Source organism: Macaca nemestrina, chromosome 1 (assembly GCF_043159975.1).
Source record: "Macaca nemestrina isolate mMacNem1 chromosome 1, mMacNem.hap1, whole genome shotgun sequence".
NCBI lineage: Eukaryota > Metazoa > Chordata > Mammalia > Primates > Cercopithecidae > Macaca > Macaca nemestrina.
This window is the reverse complement of record NC_092125.1, coordinates 2,477,129-2,490,203: the sequence shown is the minus strand read 5'-3', so window position 1 is coordinate 2,490,203 and position 13,075 is coordinate 2,477,129. Positions and strand designations below refer to the sequence as shown.

The 13,075-nt window shown below is 42.6% G+C and overlaps 1 protein-coding gene across 8 annotated transcripts in view; it reads left to right on the top strand.

Annotated features, from left to right (window-relative positions):
• LOC105474707 (consortin, connexin sorting protein) overlaps positions 1–12,064 on the top strand; it is a 114,879-nt gene extending 102,815 nt beyond the window's left edge. For 7 of the 8 annotated variants that reach the window (XM_011729528.3, XM_011729529.3, XM_011729530.3 and 4 more), the window contains 2 exons: positions 2,940–3,075; positions 9,181–12,064. In XM_011729528.3, coding sequence (XP_011727830.2) covers positions 2,940–3,075; positions 9,181–9,386 — 342 coding nt within the window. In that variant the 3' untranslated portion in view covers positions 9,387–12,064. Of the gene's footprint in view, positions 1–90; positions 273–2,939; positions 3,076–9,180 lie in introns of those variants that run through there. The other variant, XR_982927.3, reaches the window with a different exon arrangement.
• The last annotated feature ends 1,011 nt before the right edge of the window (positions 12,065–13,075 follow it).

Here is a 13,075-nt window from a genome sequence, read left to right as displayed (position 1 = left end):
GCTGTCTGCCACTCCCACCTAAGAGTTCCTCCTTGGCCTGCATCTCTTACGCCTAAGCTTGGCCCACCATCCGTTGTTCTCCATCTGTAGGCTGTAGAACCAGAAGACAGTCACAACAGAAAGACCTAGAGAAGATCACTGAGCAAGCCTGAAAGGAAATAACGGAAAAGAGCATACTGCTTCACTTCAGACTCTGGGGCAGGCCCTGCTGAAACAAAAGGGTTTTGGTGGCAGAAAAAAAAGGCGTGGTTCGATTTTTAGCAAGAATTAAGGTATTGTGAGGGAGGGGGTGTCAAAATGTTAGCCCATCCCACACAATTGTAATTTCTCTTACTCTGTTTCTCCCATCTTTGGAAAGAGTTTGGAAAAGGTTGCCAGAGTTTGTTGCCACCCATAGTAAATAAGGTGGGACCACCTGACAAGGCGTATATCCCTTAGCAGAGTGACTTCAGAGCCAAACACCACCCTGGATGAGGCCGAGCAGGAGCTAAGGTGGGGACCTCACAGCCGCTGCACGAGGACCAGCTCTAGGTTCAGTTGGCACATTCTGTGCCTTCCCAGATGATTTCAGGAGCTTCTCTTCCTCCGTCAACATGTTTGTTCATATTTGCAGTGTCTTTTAATTTATGGCTTTATTGTTTCTTGAATTTATAGATGCAGAATTTATATCATAAATATATACAATTAACAGTAACACAACTCTGGGGCTCATCTTTAAAACTATTCTGAATAGGATTGTTTTTTCTAAGTAGTTAAAACGGCACCTTGAAAATCCCCATGGCAGGTGAATTCACCATTGGTAAGTGTATGACAGTATTTTATGGAGAAAATAGATAGTGAAGGAATCAATAAACTTCCTCCCCCCTTTTAAAATTTTTGAAAACATTTTAGAACAGCCAGATTCAAGATCCTCTCCTTTGTTTACATGTACTAAAAATTAAAAGAATATCAGTGATACATCCTTAGTAGTAATGTATTCATGAAAATTAATTTTCGTTTTCCATCTTTTGCTCTTTACAAACGTATTAAGACTGTTTCCCTCTCAGTTTCAGCAAGGTGCTTGTAAAACCTATTTTCTTTGTTGTTTGAAGGAGTTCTTTAATGGTGATGTTGCTTTCTTTACATATTTGTACTTACCATTTCAAGGCTGCTAAAGTACTTTTGTTTTCTCAGAACACGGACTTCTGAAATACATATTTCCTATAAAAAGAAAAGAATGTATTGTTGGCTTATTGATTTTTTTCTTTTTTTTGAGATAATGGTTTCGATAGACCCACATTCAGGGAAGCGTAGTCAAAGACCATCTTGAGCTATTTGGCCCTAAAAGCCCTAAGATATAAAAAGAACTAATCGAATCTGTAATATTTATGCATAGCGCATTGTCAAAGATTGCTGGCTGGACCTGCAAGTCATACTTAGTGTTTTATGCTATTGATTACATAAATGACATTACAGGCAGTCCCCAGCTTAGAGTTACCTGATGCCAGCAAGTCACTGGCATCTTCAGGGTTAGGCCCACGATGCCTGCCTGTGTCATCACCTGCAGCTTGTAGCAATCAGGCAACTAACAAGTTAACTTCTGTGACTGGCCCTGCTGTTCAGGGGCCTTTGGTAAGGCCTCCTGCTTCCCAGCCTGGCTCTTCCACCTGATCCTGTTCCTTCTCCCTGCACCTTGGAGTCTTTTAGCTTCTAAATGGCGAGGGTTTTTGGTTTTATTTCTAAGTAGGGGGTGGAACATAGGCAGGAGAGAGGCAGCCCAAATGAAAGCTAGAAGGCAGCATAGAAAGGGGTAGGAGTGGGTGTCTGAAGAGATATTAGACAGCAGACTTTTTCTAGGAAAGGCCAAATTATTAATATTTTAGGCTTTATGATCTCTTAGAACCACACAGTGCCATTGTAACCCAAAAGCAGCCATGTACAATATTTAAATGAATCGGCTTGGCTGTGTTCCAATTAAATTATATTCACAAAATTAGGCAGCACAGGCCTTTGGCCTGCGGGCCATAGTTTGCCAACCTCTGCATACTAGAAAGTAATTATGTCCCAGGCCGAGTGCAGTGGCTCATGCCTGTAATCCCAGCACTTTGGGAGGCCAAGGCGGGTGGATCACGAGGTCAGGAGATCAAGACCATCCTGGCTAACTTGGTGAAACCCCATCTCTACTAAAAATACAAAAAAAAATTAGCCGGGCTTGCTGGCGGCGCCTGTAGTCCCAGCTGAGGGACTGAGGCTGAGGCAGGAGAATGGCATGAACTCGGGAGGTGGAGCTTGCAGTGAGCCGAGATCGCGCCACTGCACTCCAGCTGGGCAAAAGAGCAAGACTCTGTCCCCCCCAAAAAAAAAAGTCCCTAGTAAATTGGCTCTGAGAGAAATTCTAGAAGTCCTTAAACTATTTTGAGCAGTAGAGCATTATTTAGTAAATGCACAGTTTCTCAGAGAAACTGAGGACAACACTTTGATGTTAAAAGCTTGGTATCCAAATGAAGATTTTAAGTTCCATATGTTCATTTGTTTAAAATTGCTGTTGAATGAAAAAAGCAGTGGAGGATTATAAGCTTCCATTATAAAGCAAAACCCAGTGCTAGTGACGAAGCAAAGAGGGGACTGTGAGTGATCATTTTACCGGTAACAGGGAAGTCAAGCTACAAAGCAAGGTGCTCTGATTCCCAGTCGACTGAACACTTCACACTGCCTGTCCCTGGAATCAGTTCAAGGGCTAACAAAGGAAACCAGGGTTTTAGACTTTTGTGTTTCTCAGTCATCTGCAGAGAAGTGAAAGTTTTATTCTGTTAGACTTTGATGATTGATACTTTTTTCTGTAGGAATTGGATACCCCTGTAATAAAAATTCAAATATCTGTTGAATTAGCCTTTTTATAGATACATGTAGAGATGTCCCGCCTTAATAAAACAATGATAGGTTCTTATAATTTCTGACAGGTTGTTCCTACTGAAGGACTGGTCTCAATATTAAAGAAGAGGAATGATACTGTAGGAGATCATCCTGCCCAAATGCAACACAAACCATCTAAGCGAAGAGTGAGATTCCAAGAAATAGACGATAACTTGGATCAAGGTAAACTGCTTGGCACTGTGGCTAGCAGCATAGATGGTCAGTGTTTGCTGAAAGAATGAGTTCGTGTAGCATGTGATGTTTACTAACAGGGTTTGTAAAAGACTGTCCGCTGGGCACACTGACTCACCGCTGTAATCCCAGCACTTTAGGAGGCTCCGGCGGGCAGATCACTTGAAGTCAGGAGTTTGAGACAAGCCTGACCAACATGACAAAACCCTGTCTCCACTAAAAATAGAAAAATCAGCGAGTGTCGGGGTACGCGGCTGTAATCCCAGCTGCTCGGGAGACTGAAGCGGGAGAATCGCTTGAACCCGGGAGACAGGTTACAGTGAGCCGAGATCGCGCCACTGCACTCCAGCCTAAGCAACAGAGCGAGACTCCATCTCAAAAAATAAATATAAATAAATAAATAAAAGAATATGTCAATCTAGTTGCTTTATCTTCTAAGGGAAAAACATATAAAATCAAACTATCATCTTAAATCATTTCTAAGTCTTTACTTGCTTAAATAAGTGAGCAAGTTGCAAATGCAACCTCTGTCCTTCCTGTTCCATAGTCAATGTTGAGAGCTTATTTCAGTTTCCTTCTTTAGCACTTTTTGTGTGAGTCTGCTGTGTTTGTCTTTTTTTTTTTTTTTTTTTTAAGACAGTCTTGCTCTGTCACCCAGGCTGGAGTGCAGTGGCACAATCTTGGCTCAGTGAAACCTCTGCCTCCCAGGTTCAAGCAATTCTAGTGCCTTAGCCTCCTGAGTAGCTGGGATTACAGGTGAGCACCACTATGCCCAGCTAGTTTTTTGTTTGTGTTTGTGTTTGTGTTTTTTTTTAGACGGAGTGTCGCTCTGTCACCCAGGCTGGAGTGCAGTGGTGCAAATCACTGCAACCTCAACCTCCACCTCCCAGGTTCAAGCAGTTCTCCTGTCTCATCCTCCTGAATAGCTGGGCTTACAGGCGCGTGCCACCACACCCAGCTAATTTTTATATTTTTAGTAGAGACGGGGTTTCACTGTGTTGGTCAGGCTGGTCTCAAACTCCTAACCTCATGATCTGCCTGCCTCAGCCTCCCAGAGTGCTGGGATTACAGGCGTGAGCCACTGCACCCGGCCCCAGCTAGTTTTTTGTATTTTTATTAAGATGAGGTTTTGCCATGGTGGCCAGGCTAGTCTCGAACTCCTGGCTTCAAGTGATCCACCCACCTTGGCCTCCCAAAGTACTGGGATTGCAGGCATGAGCCACCATGCCTGGCTTGTCTTCTTTTCAGTGGACAATTAAATTACTCCTCCTTTATTGTGGAAAATATTTATGAATATTCTCTCCAGTGAGTTCCTCTTCATTGATAGAAAAGAGCGTCTCTCAGGAGCAACAATTTAATACCATTACTGCTGTTTGGCTTTTTCTCCTGGGCCTGTTATACTTAAGGCCCTGACTTGGTCTAACATGAGGTGGTGAGTTTTGTAGCAAACAGTGCTGCCTTTTGTGGTTGCAGATATATTTAAGGTGTAAGTAAATAAGAGTAAATGGAAAGGTAACCCAGAACCTGTCAGTAGGCTTCTCATGTTTATAAAACAACTGCGTTGTTAAAATAACAGTGTAAGTATTTAGGTGTGCTTTCTAGGTGTGACGTGAGTGATAACAGTAGAAGTTTCTGCATTTTTACAATTATAAAGCTGCTTAGGGGGCCTTAGAAATAATGTCCTAAGCCCTGATTTTACTTCTGCACCCTGCTTGTAACTCTCACAGTCTTCTGCAGATAAGGTGCTCACTTCCATTTGCACTAATTTGACCAAATCATTGCTTAATAGGAGGAACCTGGATTTGGAACTCACCGTCTGCATTTCACTTTGTAGCCACCTCATCTTAAACTGAGTCACTTACTTGGAGGAGACTCAGTTCCATCATCTTTAAAATAAGGAGAATAACATCTGCCTGTCCCTATTGAAAAGCGTGTCAGATAATGTGTGTAAATTGATTTTGAGGGTTATAAAATGAAACGTAAATGTTGATTGTGTTGTTGGTTCCGAAGCTCTGTGACTTACACAGTGTTTTCATGAACCTCACCTTCTGCCAGAACCTTCCTAAAAGGGCCGATTCTTCCTCCTCTGAACCAAGGCATCCACTGGAAATATAATGTGAGGCACATACATGATTTTCAATTTTGTAGTAGCCATGTCAAAGTGAAAAGAAACAGGTGAGGTGAATTTTATTTTTCATTTGATTTCTTTTTTTTTTTTTTTTTTTTTTTTTGAGACGGAGTCTCGCTCTGTCGCCCAGGCTGGAGTGCAGTGGCCGGATCTCGGCTCACTGCAAGCTCCGCCTCCCGGGTTCCCGCCATTCTCCTGCCTCAGCCTCCCGAGTAGCTGGGACTACAGGCGCCGCCACCTCGCCCGGCTAGTTTTTTTGTATTTTTAGTAGAGACGGGGTTTCGCCGTGTTAGCCAGGATGGTCTCGATCTCCTGACCTCGTGATCTGCCCATCTCGGCCTCCCAAAGTGCTGGGATTACAGGCTTGAGCCACCGCGCCCGGCCGATTTCTTTTTTTTTTTTTTTTTGAGATGGAGTCTCACTCCGTCACCCAGGCTGGAGTGCAGTGGTGCGATCTCGCTGCAACCTCTGCCTCCCGGGTTAAAATGGCAAATTTTATGTTACCTATATTTTAACACACACAGACTGACACTACCAAGTGTTGGTGAGGATATGAAATAATCAAATTTTCATAGACAGCTAGTGGGAATATGAAATGATTCGCCCACTTTGGAAAACAGTTGGGCAGTTTCTTTTCTGCAGGGTGAGGGGTTGGGGGTGGCGGAGTCTCACTCTCTTGCCAGGCTGTGATCTCAGCTCACTGCAACCTCTGCCTCCCAGGTTCAAGCGATTCTTGTGCCTTAGCCTCCCAAGTAGCTGGGATTACAGGCATGCGCCACCACACCCAGCTAATTTTTGTACTTTTAGTAGAGACGGCGGTGGGGGGGGTTCACCATGTTGGCCAGGCTGGTCTCGAACTCCTGACCTCAGGTGATCTGCCTGCCTCGGCCTCCCAAAGTGCTGGGATTACAGGCGTGAGCCACCGCACCTGGCCAGAATTTTAAGAATGTATTTTATTTAACCCAGTACATCAAAAATATCATTTCAAAATGTGATCTATATGAAAAAATTACTAGTGAGATATTTTACATCCTTTTTTTCACACTAAGTATTCAAAGTCTATGTTTATCGCCACTCAGTTTGGACCAGCTGCATGTCAAGTGCCCAACAGCCACCCGTGACTCACGTCGGACCGTGGAGCTCCAACGGTTCTGGGACATACAAATAAAACACACAGCATATGTGTTTTTACATATTTAAGCTACATTTAAATGCTTGGATTTGAACATATGATAATGAAGAAAAATACTTTAGGTTGTTAACATAGATAAGGTGAGGGAAGGAATCATGTTAAGAAAAGCAGGTAAGGCTGGGGGCAGCGGCTCACACCTGTAATCCCAGCACTTGGGGGAGCCTCCTCCCAAGTCTTCCTCCTGGATCACTTGAGGCCAGGAGTTGGAGACCAGCCTGGGCAACATGGCAAGACCCCATCTCTACAAAAAATACAGAAATTAGCGGGGCATAGTGGTGTGTGCACCTGTGGTCCCAGCTACTTGGGAGGCTGAGATGGGAGGATTGCTTGAGCCTGGGAGGTTGAGGCTGCAGTGAGTGTGGCCTGGTGACAGAGCACAACCCTATCTTTGAAAAAAAAAAGAAAAGGAGGCGAAAAGACTGAACTGTCCAAAAACGACAAATACAATGTGATTAGTATGATCCTATTTCTTCATTTATATAAAAGACACATTTTCATACATAGGTATAAACTATATACTATTTTATATGCTATTATAAAATAGTATAAACTATTTTAGACTGGGCATGGTGGCTCACGCCTGTAATCCCAGCACTTTGGGAAGCCAAGGCGGGCAGATCACCTGAGTTCAGGAGTTCAAGACCAGCCTGGCCAATATGGTGAAACCCCATCTGTACGCCAATACAAAAATTAGCTGGGCATGATAGCAGGTGACTGTAATCTCAGCTACTCAGGAGGCTGAGGCAGGAGAATTGCTTGAACCCAGGAGGTAGAGGTTGCAGTAAGCCAAGATCACACCATTGCACTCCAGCCTGGGCAACAAGAGCAAGACTCTGTCTCAAAAAAAAAAAAAAAAAAAAAAGCTATTTTAAAATGTAAATTTCAGAGCAAACGATTGTTTAATCCTATTTTCATGTAAGTCCTGAAATCTACATATTTGATCTGAAAGGACACACACCAAATTGAACAGCGTTTACCTCTGGGATGGGAAGGGAATGTGATTGGGCAGGAGAAAAATGGGTAGTCCCTTAGACTCTAAGATGCTTTTGGGTTTGCATTTTTACAGGGAGAATATATTCATATATTACTGTACAATGTTCTAAATAAAGTCTATTTGGTATGCATTAGGTTTTATAAAATTTGTTTCTTGTAAAAATATATGGTAATTATGAAAAAATCACAGTTTAATAAAGTAAAAATTAAATCATGAGTCTTAGACATCCTTCAATGAAAGAATATATTAAATTTACTTCATCGTATTAAATACTTACATCCTGTTTCATTATATAAATGTCTCATAATGGTTTAACTGTTCCATTGTAACCAGAACAACTAAGTTACTCCCAACCTTTTGTTATAACAAACTCTGCGGCAGCCAACAAGCTTGTATATATGATGTTTGTTGTGCACATCTGTGGCCAAATTCTTAAAGGTGGATTTGCTGGGATATGTTGAAACTCTGTGTCCCAGGTGGCCTGAGGCTGTCCTGGAATTGCATTCGGTTAACACTGTCTTTTTTTATTTTTTATTTTTGAGACGGAGTCTCGCTCTGTCACCCAGGCTCAAGTGCAGTGGCCGGACCTCAGCTCACTGCAAGCTCCGCCTCCCGGGTTCACGCCATTCTCCCGCCTCAGCCTCCCGAGTAGCTGGAACTACAGGCACCTGCCACCATGCGCAGCTAATTTTTTATATTTTTAGTAGAGATGGGGTTTCACCGTGTTAAACCAGGAAGGTCTCGATCTCCTGACCTCGTGATCCGCCCGCCTCGGCCTCCCAAAGTGCTGGGATGACAGGCGTGAGCCACCGCGCCTGGCCTTAATACTGTCTTTTACTCTCAAAATTGTCCAGTCTGGAGGATAAATTAATTTTAAGTTTTGATAGATGCTGCCGAATTACTTCCAGAAACGCATCCTGCACCTTAATCATGCTGCACGTCAGAAGACTTTTTGGTCTTTTTGAAATTTTTTTAAAAAATTTTTAATTATGAATAATTAAGATTTTTTCAACCAAAGAATAATCATTTTCTTCAATATAGAAAGATGCAAAAGAGATCCCACCCAAAGACATTTTTGTTGTTTAATGTTAAGTGGACTTTGCTCTAAGGTAGTCCCATAGTGTGAACTCCAAGGGTATTCGAACAGCAAGGCTGTAATGTGTACTGTCAAATGCTGCTGTTAGGGCGGGCATGCTGGCTCACACCTGTAATCCCAGGACTTGGAGAGGCCGTGACACGAAGATTACTTGAGGCCCGGAGTTCAAGATCAGCCTCTGCAGCATGGTGAGACTCCATCTCTACCCAAAAATAAAAAATAGCCAGGCACGGTGGCACAGGCCTGTCGTCCTCGCTGCGCAGGAGGCTGAAGCAGGAGGACTACTTGAGCCCGGTGTCGAGGCTGCAGTGAGCCAAGATTTTGCCGCTGCACTTCAGCCAGGGTGACAAAGTGAGACCCTGTCTCTAGAAAACAAACAAAATTTAATTAATCCTTGCTATGAGCACAGCAGCTGTTTTTCTTCTTCTCATGGAGTGATTCTATCCATTGTATAAATGAGCACGTTTTAATTTTAGCATGTACAAGCTCCACAAGTCGGAATCTTCTTGGTAATTAACAGGTAGGTCTTTGTAGAGTCATTAGGAGCATGAGTTTTCTGTCAATACTTCCTATCCATAGAGGACCACCAGTAGAAATGTCCAGTTACCTTAATTAATGAAAAGACAGCAGATGCTAAGATTTCCATTTTGGTGACAATGTAACCTCACTCTTTCTCATGTTTGCAGATGAAGTTGGAGGTGGCTCCTGTATTTTGCTGATCTTGCTGTGCATAGCAACGGTTTTCCTTAGTGTTGGAGGAACTGCATTATACTGCACTTTTGGTGACATGGAGTCACCTGTTTGTACAGACTTTGCAGACAACATGGACTTCTATTACACTAAGTTACTGCAGGGAATGGCGGAACTGAAGCACTGGATCTACCTCTCCTAGCAGCATTCCAGAGACAGACATGCTGGCAGTGAGAATGAAAGGCGTGAAACTTTCTAAACAGTTTTTATTTCAGGAATTGTGTAACATTCCCCTTTCCCCTCTGTTAGGAACCAAGGACATCAGAAATAGCAACTTCAAGTGGCAATCCGGAGGAACTCTGTTAGAATAACCCACACAGTGAGGCAAATATCGATCTAAGCATTGTGGATGGAGGGAGTGATCTGTGAGGAACACACCCATCTCCTCCTCACTGCCTCCTAACGCAGTGAGTTACGCTGAGCAGAATCAAACAGGGTAGTCTTCGTAGCTACTTCTCAAGCTCATGGTTAAAGAACACTTTTGGCTTACACTTGTTGGTCCATAGAAATTGCTTTCAGCCATCATGCAGTAAGTTTGTGTGTAACCAAAAGGAGTTACCTTATGGTTTCAGTGTCGTTTTTTAGTTAACCTTGGGAGCTGTGTAATTTAGGCTTTGCGCATTATTTCTGTTCTGTTCTCCACTTATGAAATGATTGGGTGCGTGTGCGTGCGTGTGCGTGTGCGTCCGGCAGTTACCATAAGCAAACACCCAGCACCGCAAAGATGATCTTTCTTCTTTTCACTTGATGAGGTGCAGGCACAGATCTTTGGAGAAGGCTTCACTGTGGAATAGATGAATTTGAGACCTCTTGACCCTGAAACAAGAAACTGTGACAGATCTGTGTCAATTAACTTGATTAGCCAGAAATTCATCACAGGCCTAGAGACAAAAGGAGAAGCGCCCCTGAGTCTCAGTCAACAGTTCTGTCACGGGTGCAGAGCTTCCTGAAATCACGAATGCTGGACTCAGTTCGGCAAATGCTTACCCCTGTTGTGTTCTGAGATTCTGAGAACGAGAATGCAAACTTAAGTAAGATACAGTTCCTGTTGTAGATGTTTTAATCCTGGTCGTATGTAAAATAAACCAGTACTTTGGTGAGTGAAATCACCACATAGAATTCAGTACTAACAGATCATGCGTTCAGATGCGTGAATGTGCATTCTTCTTGTGGGCTTGATTTAGATCCTACTGTGGGGTCATTACGCGAAAATTCAATCATACCTTCCATAGACAGATGTCTGATTTTTGTTTAAATCTGTCCGTTAGGTGGCCTTTCCTTATCTAAGGTATAGTGGTCTAACATTTAGGAAGCCTTGCTTTGACTTTATCAGGCAGCATTTAAGAAAAAACAAAAACAAAAAAAAACCAAACCAAACATGAATTATAGTTTTTTAGCAAGTGATCATTATTTCCTGTTTTCTGTTAGGATCATTTGAAAGAAAAAGGGAGCACTTCCTTTCTAGTTGTTACTGGCTGGCACAGTACCTCCCTTTGTGTTTCCGCTTGTTTATTTAGATTATGTGAATCTTAAAGGGCTTTTTATGTAAGTTGAAAGTGTGTTACTGCGCATGCATTTGGTTATTCCAATGCTAGATATTTAATTACTGTGTACTTAGTGTTTTGATTTTCTATAATTTCAGTTCAGCGTGTTTTAACACTTGTATTTTAAATTGATGTTTCATTTTCACTTATAATACTGTTTGACTTGTCTCTATCATGTCACCATAAACTGTAATATTTTCAAGGGTTATAGATCAAAGCTATTTATTTAGAAATGTACAAGATAATGAAATTTAGATTCCTTATACTTAAGGCTGATTTTATTAGAAGATTATTTTAATGTTCTATTATAAATTTTAAGAATTTGTATTCAAATTGTATGTAAAATATGTAAAATGTTGATGGTACTATATTAAGTGGTTCTATAAAAGCTGTTCACAAGTTCTACTGTGCGGACATCCTCATCATAGACAAAGCTCTTCTGTTTTATCCTCAATTTCTACTTACAGAAATTTGGTGATGCTTATTTTTGCCAATTTATGTCAAAATAAGTTAAAACTTCCCTCCTGTTCACCTCTTAGGTTGCTGTCCTCTGTGACCTCTGGTGTAATATTTGCCCGTCGGCAGCCAGAGCCACTTCCTCTGAAACCCGAGATCTCCTGGGGACCTTCTCACCAAGAGGAAAGCATTGAGACAGTACCTTGCCAATCAGGGAGCCAGGGGTGTCTCAGAGAAGCCATGGGTGTCCTCACCCCTTCCCAGGGAGGGTGAGGTGAGCTCAGGAGCATAGCGATGTTTTGACTTAAAATAGGCATGAAATCGCAACTAGAAAAATTAGGGCACTTCTTACAAATGTGATAGTCAAAGTATTGCATGACCTGGAGTAGCTTCACCTGGTGGTGAAACGATTGTTATTTCGCACAAGAAACATTCATCCAGTTTTACTAAAATGTAATTTTTTCTGTCATTTGAAAGTACTGACAACTATTTGTAACTAATCTTCCTTAAGAACTGTATTTGAGGGTATCAAATCAAGCTTGTAATTTAAAATCTATACCCACAAAGTGTCTCAGAGAGTTTATTGGAACCCTTGGGTGCTGAGGAAAAACTGCTTTAAGGTGAAAATGTGATTTCAGAAGTCGGTCTGGCCCTACAGGTAGGTAGTCATCTGTTCTGGGAAGACTAATAGGTCCTTCAGTACAGGCTCTCCTGCTTTCAAATACCTCCCCCATCTGCCTGACGGTAACTGAAAATTGTTCCAAAAATTCATTCTTTTAGATTTAAAAATAAAAATCTTCTGGAGGATTTAAGATTTGAAGGGGGCCTTATTATGTTTTTTGTTTTGTTTTGTGTTTTGTTTTTTCGCCCTGTCGCCCAGGCCGGAGTGCCGTGATGCAGTCTAACGTCCGCCTCGCAGGTTCAAGCAATTCTCGTTCCTCAACCTCCCAAGTAGCCAGGATGACAGACATGCGCCGCCACCACGCCCGGCTAATTTTTGTATTTTTAGTAGAGACGGGGGTTTCACCATGTTGGCCAGGCTGGTCTCAACTCCCAACCTCGGGTGATCCGACCGCCTCAGCCTCCCAAAGTGCTGGGATTGCAGGCGTGAGCCACCACACGGCCCAGAGGCCTTATTTTGAAGGACTTCTGTGAATTGGGTTTTGCTGGAGTGCCGGGAGGATATGGGGTGGGAGTGGCAGGGATGGAGACAGGTGGGAAAGGACAACCTTTAGCTCTTCCCCTGCTTTGCTGAAGGTGGCCTTGTGGCGTTTACTCCCACTGCAAAGAGAGGCCGCATTGTTCCCTTTCTGCTGACATGACCTGCATGACTGTCCATTTCTTCGGGCTCGCTGTTGTGTACAGTTTTGTGCAGTGTGTGTAGTGTTTTCACAGTTTTTTCATTTGATGCTGAGATTAGTAAATATACATTCCTCAAATCCAGATCTTAAACTCCCAAATCCATTTTAGTTTCTATGCTGCCATGTTGCCTCTATCTTCAAAAAGAGGAAGAGTGATTTGAGGATTTATGGCACAAATTCTAGTGCCATCTGCTGTTTTAACAACCCCGAAGGTAAACATTCATTGAGCCTCATGTCCTAACTCTATACAGCTACAATTAGTTAAAATGTTCCTTCAGGAATTTTTGTACTATTTAAATCTCCCTGGGTTTAGGCTACTGAGAGGAAAGCTACGGTAACCTACAGGCACCTCTTCTCTTCTCCCTGGTGAAAGAAGAGTTGCTCCCAGACTCGCCTTTTTGTCTGTTCCCCTGAGATCAGTGCAGAACCACGAGCAACAGTGTTTCTCACTGTCTGTACCTTGGCAAACA